Below are 27,541 nucleotides of genomic sequence, written 5' to 3' on the forward strand. Positions count from 1 at the left end.
TGCTTTTGTATTGTTTGCCACTGATAAGCCTCTTGACTAGTGCGGTTTTTCTCCTCTGGTATAGAATTGCTTTTTTGAAGTCATTTAAAAAACATAAGTGATGAATATGTCTTTCTTGGATTCCACAAATTTATGAATGTTTCAATAATCAGCTATGTCATGGGAAGTGAAGAAGTTAACATGAATTTTCTCTTCCTACAAAGACTAATGGGAAGATTGATATTTTCTAATGGTCAAAGTGTTTGAGATTTAAGGCACTGTATTCGTTCTACTGCTAAATCTACAGCTCAGGTGCAATATATTTCAGTAACCTACCAATCAAGTGGTTTAAACATTAGTTGTTTCACCTATAAAGTCCTTATAAACATATGTTGCATCACTAGTATAAAATTTAATTATTAGCTATAAATCTCTGCAATCCTAAGATGATAGTTCTTTCAGTGTTATACCATAACAGCACTAAGAGAGATTTCAAGATTCCCACCATTTTAAATACACATTACAAAAATTTGTTAACTTGCACTTAATAAACCTTTTACTTACAAAATTTTTAACTTTAGATTTCAAAGTTTTCTCTCTGTGTCAATCAGTATTAGGTTCAGCTGTATATAGGAGAAATTCAATATAATGGTAGGTTAATCCAGATGGAGGTTTATTTTCCTCTTATGTAAAACAAACCCAGAGGTGGACAGTCATGGGCGGACACCACATCTTCCTGTTGTAATCAGGGCTACGGGCTCCTTCCATTTCTCCTCCCCACTATCATGGCTTCCACCTTTAAGGTCATGTCTTGGTTTTAGTTTGGTTGCTGCAACTTCCACCATCAAGTTCATGTTTTAGGAAGCAAGGAGAAATGTGGCAAGGACAAAAGAGTCAGCTCCCAGGTTGAGTCAACTCCTTTTATAGAGTTTTCCCAGGAGCTACTCCCAAATTCCCATTATATGTCATAGGCTATTGCTAGCCATAATAAGGCTGATACATTTACTTGCATAGGAGGGTGCATTGCCACACCCACACTATAGGGAGGGGTTTGTGACGAAGAAATAAGAGGATGGATAACAGATTGACAAGTAACCATCTCTGCCACACTTTTGTTTGTTTGTTTTTATCCACACCCGAGGACTTTTTTTTTTTTTTTTGCATGTATCTTCAGATAGGGCAGGAGGGAGAAAGGAAGGGAGAGAGAGAAACATCTATGTGAGAGAGACACATCGAGTGGTTGATACCCATACGACCCCAACTGGGGCAGGGGACAAACTGCAACCGAGGTACATGCCCTTAGCAGGAACCGAACCCGGGACTCTCCAGTCTGCGCACCGACGCTCTAACCGCTGAGCCAAACAGGCCAGGTCTGCCACACTTTTTTTTTTCTAAACTCTTTCCCATGTCTTTTTAGAATGTTGTAATTATTCTTCTATTTTTCATTCAAAATTAAAATTTAAAGCAATTGTCAGATTTATTAAAAATCAATTTAGTTAAATTTTATAGTATCATTCACTAATATAAAAGTATTGTACCTTCTTTGTATCAAGTCTTTGAAGGGATGAAATATAGAACACATTGCCACCTTCTCAGAGCTCACAGTACATCAATTCAGTTAAAGGATGATGACTCCTTTTATAAAGGATGGGCATTTTGAAGGGTTTACCCTATATAATATAGCATTACTATTTAGGTAATTGACTACATGTTTTATTTTAACATAAAAATTTACTTTCCTTTATCAGAAAAATAGTTCCATAGTTTTGAGATACCTGATATAGATTTGACAAATTTTTTTTTTTAATCCTCACCCAAAGATATTTTTCCACTGATTTTTAGAGAGTGGAAGGGAAGGGGAGAGAGAGACAAACATCAATCGGTTGCCTCCCGCACAACCTTCGACCAACTGGGGCCGGTGAGCAAAACTGCAACCAGGTACATGCCCTTGACCCAGCGGTAATCAAACCTGCGACCCTTCAGTCCATGGGCTGACGCTCTAACCAGTGAGCCAAACCAGCCAGGGCAATATTTGGTTATATTTTTTAGGTAAAAAAATCAGCTAAGAAAATACTGTCTTGCAGAAGATTGAGGTCTTGTTTACTTTCTTGGTAATTCATTTTTGAAAGTTCCTAGGTAAGTTTATAAGAAACTCCAAAGCATACAGTACAATAACAGGTTGCTATTGTAGTGGTATAAATGTCAATTCTTATTTTAGTGCCTTTAACACACCAGTGACCTGTATTTTATTTTGAGCATAAGATCAAGTTGAAATTGGCCAGCTCCAGTTTCACCTGGCTCCAAATTTCTTCATGTGAAACATTTAGAACATATGGAACATGCCATATACAGAAGAATAGACAATATTTCTTATACCATTTGTCTGAGAGAGACTTACGTGAAAAAGGGGGGGGCCTACAGAACATCTGTTTTAACAAAAATAAAGCTAAAATTTTTAAAAATTCATTTAAAAATCAATTTGACCTGAGGTATAATTTTAAAATGACTATAAAGCAAAGGAATATAGAACATACACCTTTTCTCATGAGGATGGTCTCTACCGTCCCCCCAGGAGTTGTTCTTCTACCCAGTAGCTATTAGGAATGAAACCCAATTTCCTGTGTTTTGAAAATTAGGAGAAAAGTATAGAAAACTGGATTTCAAGCTGAGGCACATAGCATTCCTATCCCCATTCAAGATGTATCTCTTAATTTTGTTTACTCTCGTATCCCAAGTGCCTAAACAGTATCTGTCACACAGTAGAGATAAATATATATGAATCAGTAAATGGATGAAGTATGAATAAATAAATGAAAGTTTAGTTTCAAATAATTTTGCCCTTATCCTTTCACCATTTCCCTCTCAAGAACTTCCTTGAAAAGATGTTCTTTTATTTCGCAAAGACCATAGAATGAAGAAAAATAGCAGTCCTGGCCGGTTTTGCTTAGCGGTTAGAGCGTCGGCCTGCAATTCAGAGAGATCCTGGTTCGGTTCCCGCTAAGAGCGTGTACCTTGGTTGCAGTTTGTCCCCGGCCCTGGTTGGTCGTGCGGGTGGCAGCCACTCCATGTGTCCCTTTCACGTCGATGTTTCTCTTTCTCTCTCTCTTCCCCTCTCTCCCTCCCACTCTATCTGAACGAAAAATATCCTTGGGTGAGGATAAAAAAGAAAAAGAAAAAGAACAAAAGTGATAAGACCTTGAAATGTTCAATGAAACCATACTTGTGTTTTTCAGTTTGTATTCCTAGAAATTTGCAGTAATAAAGTGTCTTGGGGGAGGAGCTCAGGGATTATTCCTTCAGGACCAACAGTTATCCATATGACTGCTTGCTGGGTGCTGGGCACTGAGGTATGTGCAATGAATGCTGTGTAAACATGCACATAAGTTCCCTGCCTTCAGGTTCAGGTGTTTTTCCATCATCAAGGGTATTCTATACAATAATGAATCCTTTTTAGTCTATCCAGATGTTTTCTGTCCTACTCACCCCTCTTTTTTTGTTTGTTTTGCCTATCATTTTTTATATTGAGGTATAATCATATCAATAAAATGCACATTTTTAAGTATACAACTCAATAAATCTTATTTATGTACACAACCATGACACAATTGCCACAATCAAGACAATGGATATATCCATAACCCCCCGAAACTCCCTCATGCCGCTCTGTAACCCTCTCTCCCTACTCCATGCCTGCTCATCTTCCCCCAGGCAACAACAATCCACAGCGCTGCTACTTTAGTTTGTATATTCTAGAGTTTTATATAAATGGAATCATACAGTATGTCTGATTTCTTTGATGCAGCAAAATTCTTTCGCGATCCATCCATATTGTTGCATGTATCAGTAGTTCATCCTTTTTTTCACTACAGAGTAGTATTCCATTACATAGATAAATAACAGTTTGTTTATCCATTCACCTGTTGATGAACATTTGGATTACTGCCTGTTTCTGGGCTACTAAAAATAAAGCTGCTGCCTTTTTGGAAAATAGCCCCTCAAAAAGCTAAACTTCAAGTTACCATATAACCCAGTAATTTCACTCCTGGGTATGTACCTAGGAGAAATATAAACATATGTCCACACAAACTCAGAATGTGCATAAATGTTCATAGAAGCATTATTCATAATAGACAGAAAATGGAAACAACTCAAATATGCACCCACTGATAAATGAATAAAATGTGGTATATTCATAACAATGGAGTATTGTTAAGCAATACAAAGGAATGAAAAAACTGATCTATGATACAACCTTGGAAACATTATGCTAGATGAAATAAGCCAGATACAGAAGTGGTCAATTTTCAAAGGTTGGAGTGATCCTTTACAAAAAAAAAGAGGTAAGTTTGATCTCACTCTTCTGCTCCAAATCTGTAAGAGGCTTGCCAGTTCATTAAGAGTCAAAGCTAAAATTCTTACTATGGTCTACAAAACCATGATCTGGCCATGGCGCTGTCATTTCTATTGCTCTCCTTCTCTTTTACTGAAATCCAGCCCACAGTCCTCCTTCCACCTTCCTTCCACACTTTTTTTTTTTTTGCTATTCTGCATGAAAAGCTTACTTGCAGTTTTCTTCATTGGTACTCATCTCCTTCAGCTCTCAGTATCATCTGGGCTATTTTCTTTGATCACTCTATCTAAAAAGGCACGTACACACTCATGTACACCACCCTCTTGACTTTTGTCTTCTTAGTGCTGGTTAGGGGGACACATCAAATGTGTTGCCACCTGCACGACCCAACCAGGGCCGGGGACAAACTACAACCGAAGTACGTACCCTTAGCGGGAACCGAACCCGAACCCGGGTTTCTCTGAACCGCATGCCGACGCTTTAACCGCTGAGCCAAACCGGCCAACGCACTTGCGGTAATTTTTTAATAATAGCTAACATTCAATGCTCACCCTGTGCTTTATGGCATATTAATTTACTTTATCCTCACAACACTTAAGGTACTTAATCCTATTTTCCAAGAGGAAGCTGAAACACAGAGGTTAAGCAATTGCCCCAACTCGCACATCCATCCCATGGTGCAGCAGGGATTCCATCCCAAGGAATTCGACTCTGGAGTCCATGCTGCAAAACACGATGCCAGGCCTGCCTTTCTACTTCGTAATGTTTACGTGGTGTGTGTCCCCACTAGAAGTAAGCGCACGTGAGAGGGGCTTTAAAAAAAGCTACTGTTATCCCCTGCGCAGAGAATACTGCCGTCAGGTCACCCCTAAATAAAGGCTAAAAAATGGGTTAAATTATAACTCGAAAAAAAATTATCGGTCTCGGCAGCAAATGTATAGCCTTTAAGGCCGTTTCGCGACTGCCAAGAGGTGGGTGGATTCGGTGGCGGGTAAAGGGAGAAAGGGCCGACTGGCTGGTGGCAGCTACGTCTGAGGCACCTGGAAGTGCGGCCTGAGAGACTGGCAGAGGGGGCGAGGCTAGAATGGAACACTTTTCTGATCACAAGTAATTTTCGTTCACCCAACACTTCGAAGGCTTCAATGGGGAGGTGGGCTAAGTGAGGAGCAAGCGCGGCTGCAACACGGAAGATTGGCGACACCTTCGGAGAAATTAGAAGCCGGAAAAGGCTACGCAGGGAGGTGGCCCCTGAGAGCACGCCGCCCCGCCCCCAGCCACGGCCACAGCGCGCGGTGGGATTGGTCCCCGCACCCTGTCCATCTCAGTAACTCCGCCCCTCAAGGCCCGTGCGCGGTGACCCGGAAGCGGTTGTGAGGCGCCACCGAGCGTGTTAGCTCCCTTTTCCGGCTGGCGTGGTCTACGAGTGGAGCGTCCGCCGCGCCCGGGCCTTCACCATGAGCGTCCCGGCGTTCATCGACATCAGTGAGGAAGACCAGGTGCGCTCCCGGGCCGCGGGGGCCGGCGTGGCGGGGTTGGGGAGCCCTCGGGGTATGAAGGCCAGAGTCCGGGCCGGGCGGAATGGGCCGCCCCCGCAGGCGGCTCTAGGGGCTCAGAGCCGCACCTCACTTCTCCACGCGTGAGAATGGAGAGGCCTCGAGGCTGTGGCGCGCGTTCGTGGTTCGGATTTGCACCAGCCGGCCGGCCGGCCGGCCGGCGTCCCGGCGCTGGGCCCGAGGCCCCACGCCACCTTCCTGGGCGGAGTCAGTACTCTTTCAGCCCGGAGTCACGTCGGGCAACAGTACTTTTTGGCTTACTGGGAATGGTATCTGCTTCGGTCCCCCACAGGCCGCCACATCCGGAGTGGGAGGTGGCAGATACTGAGATGGTGTAAGCCGTCTCAGGAAAAACAGTTTTGTTGAAGATCAAAGTGGTGTTATGGGATTACAGAAGCCCAGGTGATCTATTTTGTACATAAACCACATTTTAAATTCTTACTATGCAGGGATGAGAGGGCTGTAACCTGAAAATAAAATGTCAATCTCACCTTCATTCTGTGAGGCATGTACATCGAGTGAGCTGCCCTGACGTTTTTAAACTTTCCTTTTGGGGTTTGCACTTTTCCCCTTAACAGAAGTTAAACTAGTTGATGGGAGTTCAACTAAACATGAAATAATCTCTAAGTTAACTTTGCTGAACTGAAAACTATCTTGTGAAGTCATGTTGTCATTTTGTATTTTCTGCTATTCCACTAACATGGAAATTCGGGTTTCCGTAGAAGACGACATTACCATTCTAACATACCTTTAGAATTGCAGCTGTGATTCACCTCCCCACTCCTCACCCCGTAGAAATGCAGACCCTCAGCCCTGAAGAGCAAAGTAAGAAGTGGAAATGAAAATGGGAAACAAATGAAAAATAAGTTGGGGAAGGAGTTGAGCGTAGTTAGAAAGATGTGAACGACAGGGGGAAAAATTGGTAATGAAATCATGTTATCAACAGTTGACTATTAGGTTATTGAAAAATATTTTTTTTTTACTACAGAAAGGGATAAATGCAGGAAGTTCTTGTCATTGATCATATTTTAGTTTTAAAGTGTCATTTCTACTGTCACTAATGTTCTTGTAATATATCAGTTTCCTACTAGCCATTCCTTTCAGGTAAGTAGGTGATTGTTTTCAGGAGTTTAACTTTGATAAAATTCTTTGCTTAAATAAAGTTGAGAAATGGAGTTCAGAATTTTTGTTTCTTTTCCTGTGTTTGTGCCACTCCACAACCACTGCTTGTGACCAGTAAGGATGACCATTTAAAAACAATAAAGTGTTGATTGAATAGTTATTAGAAAAAGTTCACTCTGTCTCCGAAGCAGAATCTGAAAAAGCGCCCCCCCCCTTATAAACAATGTTATGTTTTTCTTCATACAGAAGTATACTTTCTAGTGATATTTTGTGCTGACAGGGTCACAGTTGTTTTATGAAGTCTTATTTTACAACCAACTCATATGTGAAGTTACTATGTTCTTATCTCAAAGGATAGTACCATCAGATCTTTAGATTTAATATACTTTTCTTAGGTAGCCAAAACATATTTTTGGGTTTAGAAAATGAGATACCTAGGCATTTGTTAATGGTATCCTTACCTCTCCCTGTTTTATTTCTTCATTTTACTATCTTAAATATCATCTGCATTCATGTTTGGCTGTCATACATACCAAGCTCTAAAAAGAACAAGTTATAATATATACACATTAGAATCGAAAATATACTAAATACTGGATGCAGTCTTGAAGTTATACTTTTATAGCTACAAAAGTGCTTTTTAATCCTGATAATGCATTTTGCATTTTAAAAGATAAATTACATAGTAGATTCAATCTAATATGAATATTTTATTCAAGGAAACATTCAAAGGCCCCATCATTTTTTTTTTTTAATCTCAACTGAGGACATGCTTATTTATTTTTTAGAGAGGAAAGGAGAGAGAGGCAGACATCAATGGGTTGCCATCCCTTAAGGGCCCTAACCAGGGATGAACTATCAACCCAGGCATGTGCCCTGACCAGGGATTGAACCCAAAACTTTTCAGTGTATGGGATGACACTCCAACTGGGCCACACTATCCAGGGCCAAAGGCATCATCTTTTTAACTTTGGCTTCCAAAATGCTCATCTCAGATAGGTTCTCAAACAATTAACAAGTGATGTACTCTCTTGTCAAGGTAATGTCTAACTTTCTTAAGTTGCTGTGTTATGTACATCTGAGAGCAATACAATTTCATTTCTTTAAAACAAATTGAATTTACCAAGTTAGATTCCACTCCCCATGCCCCTCACTATCCCCAAAAGGCTTTGGATTATATTAGATTTTTGCTACATACTGGTACTCCAGCAGGATATAGGTAATATGCGAGAAATTCTGAAGGTGATCCACGCAGAACATAGTGGGTTTATGTACCCACTGGGTGTTTTAGAGGAAAACCTGTGGGGGCTGTGATGATGGATGGGGTAAAGTCATTGTTAAATATAGCATTTGTATTTTCATAAATAGGGCAGAATGGTTTGATGTCTTGTGTTTTGTAATTCATAGTTTATAGATACATAGCAATCCTGTTTGATTTGACAGGCTGCTGAGCTTCGAGCTTATCTGAAATCTAAAGGAGCTGAAATTTCAGAAGAGAACTCAGAAGGTGGACTTCATGTAGATTTAGCTCAGATTATTGAAGCTTGTGATGTATGTCTGAAGGAAGATGATAAAGGTTTGTTTTTAATTTTTTTTGTAATATTTCTGATAATCTATTTTTCACATTTTCTTGTGAATTATATTTTTATTTCAGACCTTAGAACTTTTAAGCACTTGTTTCTAATCTTTGCACATAATTTTTATTTATTCTAATCTGTTAGACTTATGAAATAAGACCATTTTGAGAAAATATCTTTTTTACATCAGGAATGTTTTTGAGTGTTAATGCACACACTAAATACTGATAATTTCAGAATGAACTGAAGAGAAAAATGAAGCACTTCTTTCTTTTCCCTAAGGTTTAGATTAATAGCAATTGGGATATAATAACAAGTAATCTAAAAGCTATTTAATTATTTGGCTGATGCCCTATTTATTGAAATGAAATAGAAAATTTTGATAATTGGGAGTCCTGAAATCTCTAGTTAAGGTTTGACATTAAACTTGGTATATGACTAATATCTTACACTTGAAAATTAGTGACCCAACCAGAATATAAACAGCTTTCATTTCTAAATAATTTTTCTATTTGTATGTTTTCTTCAATTGGGAAAGCATCCTAGCCTAAGACCTAACCAGTAACTTCCACATGATTGTATATCTTGCTAGTGAAAATTGAAACTATGTATAGATGCGTAAATCAGTCTTCTGTTTTACTGAAATTAGGTAGTAGTTTCTTTTTTTGTTTTATCTTTACTGGAAGATAGTTTTCCATTGGGGTGTGTGTGTGTGTGTGTGTTGGTAGTTTTTTTTAGATAGACATGGAGGAAGGGAGAGAGAAATATCCATGTGAGAGAGACATATCCATTGGTTGCTTCCCGCTCGACCCCTACCGGGGCCAGGGATCGAACCTGCAACCAAGTTACATGCCCTTGACTGGGAGTCGAACCTGTAATGTTTTGGTCCTCGGGTTGATGCTCTGACTGCTGAGCCAAACCAGCCAGGGCAAGATGTACAAGTTGTTTTCTGAATGTTACCTACACAACAGAGTTGGTTTAGGTTGAATTCACATATATTATATTTTTAGTATAATGTACACCACTGAAGGAAAAGTGGCCTCTAGAACTGTTTCCCAGTAGCTAGATTACATCTTTTTAAAGTGTCTTAACGTTTGCTCTGGCTGGTTTGACTGAGCGGTAGTGCATTGGCCTGTGAACCAATGTGTCGCAGGTTCGATTTCGGCCAAGGGCACGTACCTCGGTTGCGGTTCGTCCCCGACCCTGGTTGGGGTCGTGTGGAAGGCAACCAGTTGATGTGTCCCTCTCACATCAATGTTTCTCTCTCTCTTTCCTCCTCTCTCCCTCTCACTCTATCGGAAGATAAATGGAAAAATGTCCTTGGGTGAGGATTAATAAATAAATAAATAAAGTATCTTATGTGTAATGGTCTTTGAATACTGGAAATATATGTTGAACTAGATATATTAAGTGTTATAGTATCAATGTGGTGTTATCTATGCATATGTAGATGTTGAAAGTGTGATGAACAGCGTGGTATCCCTCCTGTTGATCCTGGAACCAGAAAAGCAAGAAGCTCTGATTGAAAACCTCTGTGAAAAGCTGGTCAAATTTCGGGAAGGTGAACGGCCATCTCTAAGACTGCAGTTGTAAGTTAAGAACCGAAAGCGGCCCTGGCAGGTTTGGCTCAGCGGTTAGAGTGTCGGCCTGCGGTCCAGAGAAACCTGGGTTCAGTTCCCGCTAAGGGCACGTACCTCAGTTGCAGTTTGTCCCCGGCCCTGGTTGGTCGTATGGGTGGCAGCTTCTCAATGTGTCCCTTTAACGTCGATGTTTCTTTCTCTCTCTCTCCTACTCTACCTGAAAAAAAATGGGAAAATGTCCTTGGGTGAGGATTTTTTAAAAAAAGAACTGAAAGAGGCTGTTTCCCCGGGGGCTTTTTCATGTCACTGTCATTTGATGGTTAAAAGCAAGAATTCTAGAACTTGACTGTCAGCTGTGGCTTTTATTAGCTGTGTGACCTTGGACAAGTCACTTAATCTATCTGTGCCTCAGTTTCCTCCTTGTAATATGAAGTTATTAATAGTATTTGTCCCAGGTTTGTTGTGAGAAGCTACTTTCAACTTAATCACTATAGTTACTGATCTCAAACTTTTTTTGGTTATTTGTTAACTAGACTAAGCAACCTTTTCCATGGGATGGATAAGAATACTCCTGTACGATATACAGTATATTGCAGCCTCATTAAAGTAGCAGCATCTTGTGGGGCCATCCAGTATATTCCAACTGAGCTGGATCAGGTGAGCTATTATGTGAAATACTTGTTCTGCTTATAAGTATAGTTTTATATTATAATAAAATTAGCAAATATGTGTTCAGAATGTTATATTTTAAATTGTGAAAATGTATTCATCTGTGTCACTACATTTCCTCCTTTTATCAGGTTAGAAAATGGATTTCTGACTGGAACCTCACCACTGAAAAGAAACACACCCTTTTAAGGCTACTTTATGAGGCACTTGTGGATTGTAAGAAAAGGTATTCAGAATTAATGTCTAACTTAAAATTTAACAGGCAAAATGAGTAGTTGAGGGCTGATTTTTTTAAAGACAAGTGACTGCTATATTTGTTCTCCATGGAGTTGATATAAATCTATTTCTATAAATTTCGCCTATTAAGTTAAAGGTAACTGCACATTTAAAAATTGTCTTTTTCCTATCTTCGTAAAAAGTAAAACTTGCTTATCTTCTAAAAATGGTATATCTATTAATCCCAAAGGTGTCTGTATGACTAGACTAAGTTATTTAATGGTGCTTTGATGTCTTAGTACAGAGTAGTGCTATTGCTTTTGTTTAATGGTGGTGAGGGTCTATCACTTTCCATAGTCTAAGTCTTTTACATGAAACAATGCTCCCTAGTTGAAACTTTGCAATAGACTGAATGAAATAGGACCTATTAGGTTTCTGCAAGATCTTGGGTTTTTAAGGCTTGTATCCAGCCTAGCAAACTTTGTTTCCAAAATATTTATTCTTCAATATACCCAGTAAGTAATCAGTATTCAGTTTAGTTTTAATGTACGATTTTTATACTGGCTTGCAGTGCTAGGGTGTTTAATATAATAGAGAGGATCAACAAGATTAATATGTTAAAAGTAATGTAATTTTTGTTGCAGACTATTTAAATTTAACAATACAAGAGGAAATTATATTTTTGGTTTGAAAGTTGGAACATTTTATTATAAAAGATAGGAAGGGGATCTTGCATTAATAGCCTATTTCTTTCTGAAGCAGTAGCTACTATCTCTTATATGCTGGTACACTGTGGCAGCATTCCAGTCAGTTGTCAGTAAAGCAGTAAGACTTTGTAGTTATAACAGACTGTTTCGAATCTACACTTGAAATATGCAGGCTATGGAGTCAGACTACTGGGATTCAGATCTTGGCTTTCCTACTTGTATGACTTTACATAAATTACTTACCATCTATGTACCTCTGTTTCCAACAGGAAAGTGGAAATAATAGTACTTATCTCAAAGGGTTGTCAAAAATGTTAAATAAGATAGTATACAGTTTTTAAAACAGTGGCTTAATTATTGAGAAAGCACTTAGTAAATGTTGAACATTCCTATCACTATCCTTTTAATTTTTTCAAGCTTACCTTTAAGAAGTTAGTCTTTTTCTGGTACAGTAAATTAAAATAATGGCTGTTATTTCCCTCTGTCTGGTGCTTATCATAGCGTAGATCATTACTACTCATTGGATGATTTCTCTAACTGCTGTTTACTAGGTCCTCAGTCTGTTACATGTAGTAAGGAAGTAACTGAAGTAATGTTCTAAAGAATTCCAAAGCTAATTCTCAGAGAAATTGATACAGGACATGAGTACCTACCCATCTGTGCCCTACTAGACATATCCTAATGTTAACATGTTAGAAATTATCGGCAGCATTTGTCACAGATGATCACTCATTCCTTTATAAAAAAAATTTTTTGTTAGATTTATTGAGGTAACATTGGTTATTAAATAACATTATGTAATTTCAGGTGTATAATTTTATAATACAGTATCTGTATACTCTGCTATGTTTTCACCACCCTAAGTTAGGCTCTTTCTGTCACCATATATTTGACTTCCTTTTCCCTCTTCTTTAACCCCCTCCACCTCCCTTCCCCTTTGGTAACCACTATACTGTTGTGTATATCTATGAATTTGTTTTATTGTTTATATGTTTGTTTTGCATGTTCATTTGTTCTTTTTTTTCTTTTATATTCCACGAGTGATACACGGTTCTTGTCCTTTCTGATTTATTTCACTTAGCATAATACTCTAAAGATCCACCATGTTGTTGAAAATGATATTATTTCTGTTTATGGCTGAGCAGTATTCCTTTGTACATATATGCCACATCATTAATCATCTGTGAAAGGGCACTTAGGTTGTTTCCATGAGGGTATGGATAAGTGTTTTCACATTTTTCAGGTAAATACCCAGAAGAGGGATTGTTGAGTCATATGGTAGAGCTATCCTGTTTTTGTTTTGTTTTGTTTTTGCTCGATTTTTTAGAGAGAGAAGAAAGGAGAGAGAAACATCAATCAGCTGTCTCCTGCATGCTCCCCACTGGGGATCGAGCCCGAAACCCGGGTATATGCCCTGACCAGGAATCAAACCAGGACCTCTCTCAGTCCATGGGACAGTGCTCAATCCACTGAGCCATACTGGCCAGGCTAGTACTATTCTTAATTTGAGGAACCTTCATACTTTTCCCATAGTGGCTGCACCAGTTTACATGCCCACCAACAGTGTAGGAGTTTTCTCTCTTCGCATCCTCTCCAACACTTACTAAGAAGTAATGTCTTATTAATTGATAATAGCCATTCTAACAGGTATGACGCGGTATCTAATGTGGTTTTGATGTGCATTTTTCTTATAACTAGTGATTTCAAAACATATTTCATATGTCTGTTGGTCATCTGTTATGTCTTCCTTGAAAAAGTGTTCAAGTCTTCTGCCCTTGTTTTAATTGGATTGTTGTTTGTTGTTGACTTATGTGAATTTATATTTTGATATTAATCCTTTATTGTAAATATCATCTACAATATCTTCTCCCATTAGGTTGGTTCCTTTTTGTATTATTGATGATTTCTTTTGCTCTGTAGAAACTTATTAGTTTGATGTCCATTCATTTAATTTTTCTTTTACTTCCCTTGTCCTCAGGATCAGATTCACAAAAACCCCTTTGACACCAAGGCCCATAAATTTAGTGCCTATGTTTTCTTTTATTGTTTCAGGTCTTATAGTCAACTCTTTAATTCATTGAGTTATTGTGTATGGTGTCAGCAGTCTAGTTTCATTCTTTTGCATGTGGCTCTTTAGTTTTATCAACACCACTTATTGAAGAGACTCTTCTTTCTCCATTGTGTATTTTTGGCTCCCGTGTCAAAGCTTAGATGTGTGTGGGCTTATTTCTGGACTGTAAGTTCTCTTCCATTAGTCTGTGTATCTGTTTTTGTGCAGTACAATATTGTTTTGATTGTTAATTTGTACTGTGGTTTGAAGTACACGTAATGTCTTTCTACTTCTTTGTGTTGCATTCTTTGTGTTGCATTCTTCAGTGTCTTTCAAAAGTGTCTTGTAGTTTTTAGTGTATAGGTCCTTTATTTCTTTATGTTTACTCCTAGATATTTTATCCTTTTTTGTTGCTATTATAAATGTGACCTTTTTTTTTTTCCCCCCCATTTCTTTTTCTGGTATTTCATTATTAGTATATAGAAATACAATGGATTTTGTATATTGATTTTGTATTCTGAAACTTGACTGTATTTGCTTATTGTTTCTAATAGTCTTTTGGTGTAGTCTTTAGGTTTTTCTGTATGTAAAATCATGTCATCTGCAAACAGTGACAATTTTACTTTAGTCCCAATTTGGATGCCTTTTATTCCTTTCTCTTGCCTGAATGCTCTGGCCAGGACTTCTCTTGTATTTTACTGAATAACAGTGGTGAGAGTGGGCATCCTTGTCTTTTCCTGATCTTGGAAAGGTTTTAGTTTTTCACCATTTAGGTGTGATAGTAGCTGAGGGTTTGTCATATGTGGCCCTTTTTATGTTGAGGTCCTTTCCTTCCTATCCATTTGAGCATTTAATCATAAATGAATGTTGTGTCTTGTCAGATGCTTTTTCTGAATCGATTGCTAAGATCGTACAGTTTTTATCTTTTATTTTGTTAATGTGGTGTGTCACGTTGGATGATTTGTATATGTTGAACCATCCTTGCATCCCCGGAATGAATCCCACTTAATCATGATGTATGGTCCTTTTAATGTATTGTATTCATTTTGCAAGTATTTTGTTTAAGATTTTTGGATCTATGTCCATCAGATATTGGCCTATAATTTTTTGTTGTTGTTGATGTTGTATTGCCCTTGACTGGTTTTAGTATCAGGGTAATGTTGGCCTCATAAAATGAGTTGGGGAGCGCAGCTGGTGTGGCTCAGTGGTTGAGTGTCGATCCATGCACCAAGAGGTCGCCAGTTCAATTCCCGGTCAGGGCACATGCCCAGGTTGTGGGCCAAATCCTCAATGGTGGAGGCATGCAGGAGGTGGCTAATCGATGTTCTCTCTCATCGATGTTTCTCTCTCTCTCTCTCTCTCTCTCTCTCTCTCTCTCTCTCTCTCTCTCCCCCTCCCTCTCTCAAATCAATTTTAAAAAATGAGTTAGGGAGTATTCCCTCCCCTTCAATTTTTTGGAAACATTTGAGAAGGATAGATATTAAATCTTCTTGGAGTGTTTGGTAGAATTCACCAGTGAAGCCATTTGGATCTGGACATTTGATTTTTGATTACTGTTTCAATTTCTTTACTAGTGTTTGGTATATTTAGGTTTTCTAATTCTTCATGGTTCAGTTTTGCAAGGTTATATATTTCTAAGAATTTGTTCGTTTCTTCTAAGTTACCTAATGTGGTGGTGTATAGCCCCTTTGTAGTATGTATTGTATAATCTTTTGTATTTCTGTGGTGTCCATTGTAACATCTCTTAAATTTCAGATTTTATTTGAGTCTTTTATCTTTTTTCATTAGAGAGAGACCTTGTCTCTCTCTGTCACTATTGTATGTATGTATCATCAGCTCAGTGCTTGGCATAGTAAATATTTTTGAATGAGTGAATTGGCAATAAGATATTCTGATATTCTTAAAACAGTATTTCTTTTTAGTGATGCCGCTTCAAAAGTCATGGTCGAATTGCTAGGAAGTTACACTGAGGACAATGCTTCCCAGGCTCGAGTTGATGCCCACAGGTAATGTTAAACATATTGTTCTAATGATGGCCATCTGCGGCTTAGAGGTAAGCTACAGTGTTCAATCATATACCTAAAGTCATCTTTGCATCCACCAATAATCCAAAGCCATTTGATTCTCTGGTGATTCTAATGGAGATACTAACTCAAGATTTGATATTGAAAGAACCATAGATTGTATGTGAACTGGCCACATGGTGTTTGCTGTTTGGGGAATTGTTGGTATGGGGGTGAAAATACTGAAAAACAGAATCTAATCTTAGGTAATTTTTAACTTATTAAGGTGTGTAAATGAGGAAAAGTTGGTGGCTTGCCAGAAATTAGTCCATTCTTAATAAGAATAATGGGTTCAAACAGTCCTAAGTCTACTTAGTAGTAAAAAGAACAGAACCGGCTTTAAATTTATGAAACAGACTATGATAACTTACAGGGTATTGCTTCACACAAGAACTTATATTGATTGAATGGTAGTTAGTGGAAAGATCTTTGGGGGTCAGACTCCCTGCCTTCAAATACTCCAATACTTAATTAGCCCTTACTGGGTCAGTTCTTTAGAGCCTGTTTTGTCATTCATAAAATGGGCATGATAAGACTATGACTCTCAGAGTATTGTGACGATTAAATGAATTCATGCACGTAAAGCACTTACCTTAGTGTCTGACATGATAAGATGCTACACTCTCTTATTTATTCTTTGATTACTTTGTGGTACTTTCCAGCTATGTTTCTGTCTACAGCTATCTTATTATTTTATTTTGTTAAACAGATAACTTGATACATAGATCTATTGGCCTATTTTAACCTCAGTCTTAAAGCTTTTCTTACACTGTGTATATTGAACTCTTAGACATTTTACTGAGTTAAATGTGTTGCATCCTGCAAACTCAGTGAAACATACCTGAATTTCAAGTTTCTGAGTTTGGATTTTTGTTTTCTAATTAAGGTGTATTGTACGAGCATTGAAAGATCCAAATGCGTTTCTTTTTGACCATCTTCTTACTTTAAAACCAGTCAAGTTTTTGGAAGGCGAGCTTATTCATGATGTGAGTAGTTTATTTTAATGTGAAAAATGTTCTTTTCCTTAATTTAACATTGAAGCAGAACTCTTTCGCTGGTATGAATGAACTCTTTTACTTTATATTAGTGAACATGACTATTAAATCTGGAAAGAGAACTATTTATTCTTTTTATCTCAGGAACAGACTGAAATTTAGGCTTAGCTTTTCTCTTACCACTAAATACAGTGGTTCTTTTTCCCTTTCCTTCATCTCCTCAGTAGCCTTGCCATTATGAACTTAGATAATACAAGTTTATTTTTACTATGTAGTGTCAGCTAACCCCAGTTAAGAAGATAAATCTGATATTTAAAAACACATTAACATCCTTTTCAAGTGCAAGCATTAAGTACGTTTTGGGTTATTTTCCATTTATATTATGCCATTACCACCATCTTTAGAGCTCACTGTATTTCATGATTCTTTCATCTGAGTGAGTCTTTTATTAAACAAATGGTTTAGATGTTAATTTGATCACACAGATTGAAATTTCTGCAGGGAAAGAAATATATTGCTAGGAATCCATGTCATAAAATTATCGAGCTATAAATATATTGAAAATTGTATCTTTATTTTTTGTCTATAGCTTTTAACCATTTTTGTGAGTGCTAAGTTGGCATCATATGTCAAGTTTTATCAGAATAATAAAGACTTCATAGATTCACTTGGTAAGTTTTGGGGTTTATTCTTTGGAGGGGTAGACAGAGATGGGAATGTGCTATTCTAGAACTCTTTTGTACTGTGAGATCAAGCAAATATGATTGTGGCCTAACCAGAAGTATATGATGGATAGCAGCCGACATAGGTAGGCATTTTAAAAGATTACCAGACTGCCTGGCTAGTGTGGCTCAGGGGACTGAGCATCGTCCCATGGACTGAGAGGTCCTGGTTCGATTCCTGGTCAGGGCACATGCCCAGGTTGTGGCCTTGATCCCCAGTAGGCCGTGTGCAAAAGGCAGCTGATCAGTGTTTCTCACATCAGTGTTTTTCTCTCTCCCTTCCTCTCGCTCTAAAAAAAAAAAATCAATAATAACATATTTTAAGGGGGAAAAAAAAAGATTACTCAGAATGAATTGAAACTCGGAAAGCAAAAGCATTTGTGACTGAAATAGCATGAAACTAGGAGTCAGAAACCCTGGGCATGTTTTCCTCCCCTTAAGAGCTTGTATGGTAGAGTTGGCCTTTCCAATTGTTCTATACCATGGTTCTCTTAGGTAAAGTTCTAGTAAGAAGCAGGTGTTTCGAGAAGATTCGGTATTAATAGTTCCCTTGATACATATGTTTTTAAAATTTTGGCATGGGGGACTGAGCAGGAAAGCAACTTAAAGGATCACCATTACTATGATCATAATTTAAGAAGTACCCATTTTAAGAGCTGACAAAATATGATTAAAGGCACTGTATTAACTGTTTAAAATAAACTTCTGTAATTTGTTAATTTGGGGTAGGGGGTATGCACCAAACATAAAATACTGTATCAGAGGGGAAGAAACTATTCGTTACAATTATGTGAATATGACTTATTTTTAAGCAACAAAAATATAAATCCCCATGCATGTTTGTTGCATACCCCAACCCCAAATTAACAAATTACAGAAGTATATGGTATTGCTAAGTAAATGTAAGTGAAGCTGTAGATCAGATTAGAAATGAAGTTGAGATTTTACATGATAGGAGCAGCTTTCCTAATTACAGTTTGTTGAAGACTACAAAGTAAGTCTTAGCTTTATGATTTTGCCTTTGTCTTTCTAGAGCATCAGAGCTCAGTAAATGTTTGCCAAATTGAATTGAATCTTCCTCATCCTCAGTGAGCAAACTCCATATACGGGTGTCCCAAAAAAGTGTTTACAGGGTGTCTGTACATTCTATTACATTTTGAAAATATATTTTAATAAACACTGGCTTTATAATTATTCAAAGTTGTGTATACATTTGAGGGGGACACCCTATATATTCACTATTTTCCTTCCAGAGCACGTCTTTAGCATACTAAAATTACAAGGAGAAAACATGGAAAATCTGTAGTTGAACAGGTTTAAATTGTTTTAAAACTACCAGATTTTGAGAGTGACGTCAACTATGAAACTAAAGTGCTTTGTTTTCCTACCAAGCAATAATCAAAATACGTTATATATTTTTTATATTGAAATTGAATTGTTAGTCTTCCTGGTTGTTTGAGACATAGGTAAAGAATACATTTGTAATCTACTTTGATTATACTGTTAGTCCTCAATGTAGTAATCATTAATTCTTGTCACCTATAAACTGTGCAGCCATTGGCATTGGGCAAGATTGAATTATTCTGAACATAATAAGGCATTTGAAATACACCAAGATAAAGTAGATGCGAGTGTGTTTGTGTAGAATGCTTTGCCAGGTGCACTGGACCCAGAAAACCACATTCTGTCCCAGTTAATTTGTTTTGTGGCATGAAGCTATGTGATGGAATGTTAATGTCAGCAACCTCTTTATTTACTCACCAAGGAAAAAGGAGTAGTAATTAACACTTTGACACTCCCCCATTGATGTGTAATTGACTGTTTCAAAGGAGCACAGGTTCATAAGCTATTGCATGCATTAAAATTACGTTTTCTATATTGCAGCATTTTAAGGCAGGGGTCAGTGACAATGCAGAAATTGCTCAATGATGCACATTTTTTTATTACTGCATTAAGGTTTTGACATATTAGTAATGAATAAATGTTTCCATAAAATTAGATTTTTTTATAACTTTAAAATTGAAATATGACACAGAACACTGGGACTTCCTCTTTGAAGGTAATGTTCTACTTTTATGAAATAAAGCACAGCTTCCTACAAGTCTTTAACTCATACTTCACTGGCTTAATAGCTTGATTTTGAGAGCAAGAGTCTCAAAGGCTATAAGTTTGGTGATTTCTTTTGAAGTAGTAGTGACTTTAAACATGAATTTGAAATGTTTTTAAACGGGTTCCCCCATGTACAATATATAATGGTTTTACATAATTTATTCTAGAAATAATTTTCATTCCTTTGATAAGTTTTTTGATTTATGGTAAGCTTGTAATTATAGCAGTAAAATTTTATTTCAAGAGTATTTTTAATTATATCTTAGAAATTTGAGGAGTTTCTATAATTTTAACATATTAAAAAGGAATTATATATGCCCATAGAATTGAGAATGTTAAGGAATTTTCCTACTGAGAAAAACCTTTAGTATTTGTTCTCTGTGACAGGAAAAACAGTATTTCTTATTTATTTGTGCCAACCGAAAATCAAATTCTCTGTTTTGCCTTTTGTTTCTTGAACCTGTATGCAAATTAGCAATATTTTATTAGAAATTTGTAAAAGGTGTTTTGAGGAAAACATCATATTGTATATTTTTAGTTTTAGATATATTATTAGACATTTATTACAGTTTAAAGTCTGGTTACAAAATCTGTATATTCCACAGGTGGTAATAGTTTATCAAAACACTTTGTTTTATTAACACTGACAATTTGGGCCAACAGTAGCATTATCTTGTGTCATCTGAATTGCCCTAACATGTTCACATGTAATCTGGTGTTATCCTGTTGCTACCTTCTTGCTTCAGAAAGTTAATCAGCATCTAATTTTCATTTGTTAATTAGGGTTAATGTGCACTAATTGATTTTTTTGATGCTTGTAGACTTCCATTAAAACTGGTTAGCAATACTTACTTGGGTACCTCATTCATTTGAGTTATGATGATCGTGTTTTTGTTGAATCTGTGCCAAATAGAAAGCCTGCATCATAATTACAGCTAATTAACAGGCATTATTAATGGACTTCCCTAGTCATCTGCTAATATATGAATGTTACACATTTCAAATTTATTTATGGAGTGCTTAGAGAGAACTTTTTTTTTTAACAATACAAACTTGAGGCACTTAATTACTACAGCATAATGATCATTTGGTGAGTTTACATAATTTGAAAGTTCAGAGAAAAGGGACATGTAATTCTAGATTAATTTTAGAAACTTGTTTTTATAGTTAATAAGTTAGCATCAAATCAAGTGTATATGATATAATTTAGCTTCTACTTCGGAATATGTAAATATTTGGATATTCAGGCTTTATAAATATTTTATATTTCAAGTCATTTATCTTATAAATGAACCTATATTTTTGAGGCCTGGTACTGCTACTTTGTGACTAATAAGTAAGCCATTTCATTTTACTCAATTTTATTATTTTTTAAAGTGAAAGCATTAGGATCAGGTAATTTGTAAAGTTTCCTTTTAGATCTAACAGTTGTTTTTGATATGAATAATTATAAGATCATGTTGCATTAGAAATTAGAATGCAGAAAATTGAATTGAATACAGTTTTCTACTTATGCCTTGTAAAGAACAAGTATGTTAATGGTACTGTTAAATTTTTTCTAGTACTAATCATCTTAGCCTGTAAATGTTAAGTGATGAACACGCTTTTACAGTTTTGACTTTTAATACTAAATCCAAAGTAACCAGAAGGGAAATGGAATGTTTTCATGACAATCTGTATGAAAATGTTTTTAAACTCCATGTTTACCAGTAAAATACAGAACAAATTATAAGTAGATAAGGAATCCTTCATTTAAATAAGAGAGCTGTTAGTAAAAATAAGCTTAAGTAATTCAGGTAGATAAAAATGTTTCTTATGAAATGCATTTTGTACATTTTATCTTCTAAAGTGTATAAATATTAAAAATTGTTCAGATGTAGTCTGGCTGGTGTGGCTCAGTGGCTGAGCGTCAACCCGTGCACCAAAAGGTTGCTGGTTTGATTCCTGGACACATGCCCAGGTTGTGGGCCCGATCCCTGGTGGTAGTGGGGGGTGCATGCAGGAGGCAGCCAGTCAATGTTCTCTTTCACTGATGTTTCTATCTCTCTCCTTGTTACTTCCTCTCTCTCTCAAAATCAATAAAGGGAAAAAAAATTTAAAGAAAAAATGTTAAGATGTAAAAATCTTTTAGGTCCTAAAAATACCATTTTATAGCCCATTCTTAACTTTGAATCTATTACTAATGGCACTGTAGTAATAAAGAAATGTAGTTCTAGAGAAAGAATCTAATTATGAGGTCAATTTATGGTTTGAAAATATATAAAGCTTTGTCAAAATTACTCTGTATAAAACTGCTCAAACACAGTGAGTTCCACAATTTAACACAAGAGTTGTAACTATAGGTCTTTTATTAGCATTTCTACTTACTAGATTTCATTATGTTGTTATGCAGGACTATTACATGAACAGAATATGGCAAAAATGAGACTACTTACTTTTATGGGAATGGCAGTGGAAAATAAAGAAATTTCCTTTGATACAATGCAACAGGAACTTCAGATTGGAGCTGATGATGTTGAAGCATTTGTTATTGATGGTAAGGCAATTAGAACATATTCTTTTTTTTCCCTATTATCTGTCTTTTTCCCCATGGAATATAAGATTTTTAGTCTTGAAATCGAGCCGTATGCTAACAAAGCAAGATTATTTTGTAGCAAGTGTGTATGTATAGCAGATGAATAGATTATAATTGTAGTAGACTGAAAATTCAGTGGAAATATAAATTGCTGTGTGTTTTTTTGTGTGTGTTCTATCCCTTGAAGTCATATAGAACAAAGGCCTTTAGGTGTGGTATACCTATATTTTTGTATCAGACCTGGATTTAAGACTAGGTCTTCCCCTGTGAAACAGGAATATAGGAGTGGAGTAATTTGTAATTGTGAGGATTAAGTGAATTAATGCAGGTAAAACACTTAGCCCAGTGCCTGGCATATAGTATATATGTTCTGCAAATGTTACCAGTTTATGATTGGCCTAGAAGCAGGACCTTCTTCTCCAAAAATTGTATTATAAAGTAATTTAACTGTTAATCAGGATTTCTTTTCTGAGCCTTTTAAGTTTGAGGGATTGTATAATTAAGATTAATAAAATGAACAGAACTACTGACATGGCTTCTAGTGCTCTAAGTCTTAACCATACCTATAAAAAAATACCTTATTAGGAAATTAGTCTCCTCCTCCAGTGTGTGATTGTGGAGGAGAACATCTAGAATTCTTAATGAAAACTGTATGTGATATTTGATATGGTTGCCCAGCAACCATAGGATAAATAAATGCATGACCTTCCTCTTGGTCGCATCATATTGCTGTGCTTGCTGTTAGATTCAGAGCCAGTTTATAAAATAATATTGGAAAATGTAAAGTTTGCTTTAGCTTAATTGGTCAGTTTCATACCTTAGGCTATTTTTCTTGTTAATTTACATATAATATATCATGCAAAACATCTTTTTCCAGCAGTGAAAACAAAAATGGTCTACTGCAAAATTGATCAGACCCAGAGAAAAGTAGTTGTCAGGTAAGACACTTTAGTTTGTTGGGATTATTTCACTTAAATGTTTAGAGAACCAAGGTGGTGTTCTTATAAGTTGACTGTAGTTAAATAGTTGCTATTTATCATAATTTTATTAAAGTTCAGACTGAATGTGATTAGCTTATTTAATGAAAGTCCTATTTTCCAGCACATTTCATTTAATGGCTCAGCATTGGCTAGAATACTAATGACTTTTGTGTCTGGTTTTTGTAATTCAGAAAAATAAAGGTTCAGGATCAATATGATAAAGATTTTTTTTAAATAAGCTGCTCATTTTCTCTTACAGTTCTAAATTGTCTTATGCATATTTAACCTTGCTTTTGACTAGATTACAAATGTGTAGTATTGTAAAAGAATACCAGAGGATTAAAGGTTGACTAATGACTTTTAATTTTTCAATTTTTAGTCATAGCACACATCGGACATTTGGAAAACAGCAATGGCAACAACTGTATGACACACTTAATGCCTGGAAACAAAACTTGAACAAAGTGAAAAACAGCCTTTTGAGTCTTTCTGATACCTGAATTTTTATGCTATAAATTTTTTCTTTTGGGGAAAATATCTAAATGATAGTAAAACATTATAAGCTGAAATCTGACTACAGTCTGAACATTTATTGCTTCAAATTCAAAAGAAATCACAATCTTCAAAGGATACAATGTAATAAATTGCAAAGGGTCATTGTCTATCTTGCATAATACGTAAGTTGTGTTCTATAAGGAAGGGTTTTGAAGGTGTAACAAATTTAAGGGGAATTAGGTGCTAACAACAACCTTGAGGTCTTAGTTATCTTAATTTGCTGGGCAAAAACCATAATAGTTAATGCAACATCACACCAGAAAAAGTTGGAAAAGTGAGTACAGATGTAAAGCTTTAGATGTAACAGTCATTTTGCTCTAGTCAAAACCACATCAGTACTGTAGTTCACCACTGAAAGCATTATTTTAATCTGTTTTTTCCAACATCTCTTCTGCTTTTCTTTTTTTAGATTGGTTGTCATTTTCTAAGGTTAGGAACTTTTCGATCTCTTTGATTTGATTTGTTATCAGGCTCTGCCAGTCGCCTTCACCAGTAGAAGACTCAGTTAAATCAGTAGTATCTTTAATCTTGAGAGCCTGAACATGGCTTTGTAGATTTGATTTCAGAGGCTTTATTTTCACCTAGGAAAGACCAAACTTGTTTAACCACTGAAATTATTACTTATTTTCTAAACATCAACAAAAGAGTTTTTGTGATGATGAGCATGTGATTGAACTGCCATTTTCTTGGCTTATTTCCAACTACTGGTGTTGGCACGAAAAAGTATAAAATGTGAATTCGTAGGCTTATGTAACAGCTTTTCAAGATCTCTTAATATATTCCAGGAATACCACAACATTTCCTAAATGGTCTTGAGCTTACATTGAAAGAAAAGATATTTAAAATAGGCAGATAAAAATCTGTTTTGTCTTCTACTCCCTTCTCTTCCCAAACATGTCTATGTTTTGTATCTTCTATCAAAACAAGGGGAAATTAAAAATGCTAACAGATGTAAACTACCATATAAAAACTGCCTTTACTTCATGTTTCCTCTCATGCTTCAGAGCACCATTTTTGGAGAAACAAAGAACAGTGCAGTATTTGGAAGTTGGCATGTTTCCAAAGCACTGCATTGGGTTATACTTATAATACTGTGCTAAAAATGTTTTTCATTTTAAGGGTTTTTTTTTCTGATAATAAAATATTGGAAATTTGGAAAATAAAGTAACTAAAAATCAGTAGTAATCCACTATCCAGAGAGACCTTGTCAACATTTTGGTACTGTTTGCTGCTAGTATTTTTTTCTATTTTTAATATAATTGATCAATCATTTTCTAGAATTTTGTATCTTTGCTTTTCCCTCTGAGCTGTTTCCTAGGTCATTAAAATTTCTTATAAACTATTGTCAGGGGCTGTAAAATACTCCCTTTTGTGGATATGTGGTAATTTATCTCCTAATTGAATTTTTGTTTCAGTTTACCCCTATCAAATAATTTGAATTAATTTCTTTAAAAGAGTCTTTCATGGTCTTCTCAGATTACCAGATAGAACCTATTGTTAAAAGGGAATATTATATTTTAGAAATAGGGAAAAGGATAAGAATTACACTAAAGTTACCCAAGATTCCAACCACCATTAAGCAATTTAACATAAATATTCTGGTCTCTTCTGTGTATACACACTTTTTTAAAATTTAGAATCATATATTTTGTATGCTGTGTTAAAAACATTTTTAGCATTTCCTTCTATTAAAAGTCTATTAAGAACATGACTCCAGTATATTCCATGTTCCATATTTAATATATTGATGGACATTTAAGTTGCTGGAAAACCTTTATTGTTGTAAATTAGGCTATGATGAATAATGTCATTTATTCCTAAATTTTTGAAGATCTTTGAATATTGCCTTATATACATCTTTTCCAATTGCACTGGTAAAAGTGGCATATTCAGAAAGTTGTTTTCAAAGAAGTTGTAATTGTTTCTTATATGGTCTTAAATGTTTCTATTTGATCTCAGTTCTTTAAGGACTGCTCTTTTAGTCTCCTGAGAATTCTACCGTCAGCCACATGTCCCCTCAAAGTCCTAGCCTCTGATCCTTAGGATGCTATGTTCATATTAGTCTGATTGCCAGTGTTCTTACAAAATAACAGACGAAAATAAAAGTGTTGACAAGATCTGCCAAGAGACTAGGGACGTCATTTAACTTTTGTGAGCCTTAGTTTTTTCATCACTCCTTTTAGTTACAAAATGCTATTGTAAATAATAACTGGTGCCCTGGCCAGTGAGGCTCAGTTGGTTGGAGTGTCATCCCCACACACCAGAAGGTCGAAGACTGCCACTCATGCACATACCCAAGTTGTGGGTTTGATCCCTGGTCAAGGCGCATGAACTGATGTTCACTCGCACATTGATGTTTCACTCTTCCCTCTCTCTAAAATCAATAAAAGCATGTCCTTGGGTGAGGATTAAAAAACACCCAAAAAACGATCATGAATAAAAGTGTATAAATGTGTATTTCTGATCATGTCTGGCATATAAGTGTGTTCACACTTCATTTAGCTTACAGGGCCAAAATGAGTTTACAAGTCGCCTACGCAATACTGATGTGCAGAAATATATCAAATCTAGGTTGCTACTGATTTTGAAGTTAAATGATGGATGACCTATGATTAATGGTTGTTTTGCCACCAAAATGCTTGATACATTTGACATCAAGTACAAATCACCCCATTTTCCAAAATCCTGATTCTTTGACTTTCTATCTTGATGATGGAAAGAAATGAGACATTTATACATATCTGTTTTAGTTTTTATCCCTGAGCTACTTACTTGGTTGGAGGGGAAGGAGCAGGAACTAGCTGTAGAGAGAAACATTTTAATGAAATGTGTCCTTTTTAGCTTAACAGATTTTGCAGCATACAGCAGTAATTCTACTTCTAAATATGTTGCCACCTATCCTTGCTCCTTCCTTTCTCTCACCTAACCTCCTTCTGCCTGGCTCAAAAGATCTAGTACCAGCCCTGGGGCTGCATTTTAAAATTTAACTTAAATGAACCTAATTCACTGGATGTGTAAAGTGGCTTTCTTTGCTTACTGCAGCCCCTCTTTCCCATCCTCATTCTTAGGTATGATCAAAATTGCAGCAGGCTACCAACCTAACCCCTCCAAGAACAAAAAAGGTGGATTAGCTCATAATACCTAAAATTTTACAGGACTGGTGTTGAGAATGTACCTAAAAATATGTTGAAAAGTATAGAGTTTTATTCCCTTTCTGGCTGTAAGTCTTCGTAAAATTCACTTAGAACAAGGGTTGGCAAACTTCTCTGTAAAGAGCCAGGAGTGTTTTGGCTTTGTGGGCCAAGTGGCTTCCCTCACAACTGCTTGTCATAGACAACAGGTAAAGGAATGGCTGTGACTGTGCTCCAATAAAATCGTACTTGCTAAAATGAGGCAGGGGGCTGCATTTGGCCCACCAGCTGTCACTTGACAGCCTGATTTAGAAAAGTGGAACATATTAAGGAGCAAGTAAACAGACTTCAAAAAGAGACTAGATTTGTCTGGCTTAATGCAGGGATAACAGCATTTTCAGTAGTCTAGGCAAAAGATCTGCTTTTAAATGTGTTAACTGGTAATTAAGCTTTGGTGGAGATGGTGGTACTTAGCATAATGCTTAACATATAGTAAAACATCTGGAAAGTGTCTGTTTAGCCATTGAGCTGGGTTTGTTTTACATGCACTAGTATTTTGAAAAGAAACTTTTTTTTCTATTATGACAGTTGAGAAAGTAGATAGCAT

General features: G+C 36.3%; 2 protein-coding genes across 5 annotated transcripts in view; one reads left to right on the forward strand and one right to left on the reverse strand.

Annotated features, from left to right (window-relative positions):
• The first annotated feature begins 5,704 nt into the window (after positions 1 to 5,704).
• EIF3M (eukaryotic translation initiation factor 3 subunit M) lies at positions 5,705 to 23,822 on the forward strand. Of its 4 annotated transcripts, none has more exons than XM_036258584.1 (12): positions 5,710 to 5,826; positions 6,606 to 6,708; positions 8,449 to 8,581; positions 10,033 to 10,171; positions 10,696 to 10,819; positions 10,963 to 11,057; positions 15,727 to 15,810; positions 16,754 to 16,853; positions 17,452 to 17,533; positions 22,086 to 22,229; positions 23,146 to 23,206; positions 23,628 to 23,822. In XM_036258584.1, the coding sequence occupies exons 4-12, from the start codon at positions 10,047 to 10,049 to the stop codon at positions 23,746 to 23,748; spliced, it is 936 nt and encodes a 311-aa protein (XP_036114477.1). In that variant the 5' UTR covers positions 5,710 to 5,826; positions 6,606 to 6,708; positions 8,449 to 8,581; positions 10,033 to 10,046; the 3' UTR covers positions 23,749 to 23,822. The 4 variants fall into 4 exon arrangements, with proteins under 4 accessions (XP_036114476.1, XP_036114477.1, XP_036114478.1 ...); XM_036258585.1 differs by lacking the exon at positions 6,606 to 6,708 and adding an exon at positions 6,176 to 6,285 and having other exon boundaries at positions 5,734 to 5,826; XM_036258586.1 differs by having other exon boundaries at positions 5,744 to 5,826; positions 6,638 to 6,708.
• Positions 23,823 to 24,168: 346 nt separating this feature from the next.
• Positions 24,169 to 27,541, reverse strand: part of CCDC73 (coiled-coil domain containing 73) — a 96,278-nt gene continuing 92,905 nt past the window's right edge. The window contains exon 17 of the mRNA XM_036258588.1: positions 24,169 to 24,384. Within this exon, the coding sequence (XP_036114481.1) occupies positions 24,169 to 24,384 (216 nt within the window). The remainder of the gene's footprint in view (positions 24,385 to 27,541) is intronic.

This window comes from Molossus molossus, unplaced genomic scaffold (genome assembly GCF_014108415.1).
Source record: "Molossus molossus isolate mMolMol1 unplaced genomic scaffold, mMolMol1.p scaffold_m16_p_13, whole genome shotgun sequence".
NCBI lineage: Eukaryota > Metazoa > Chordata > Mammalia > Chiroptera > Molossidae > Molossus > Molossus molossus.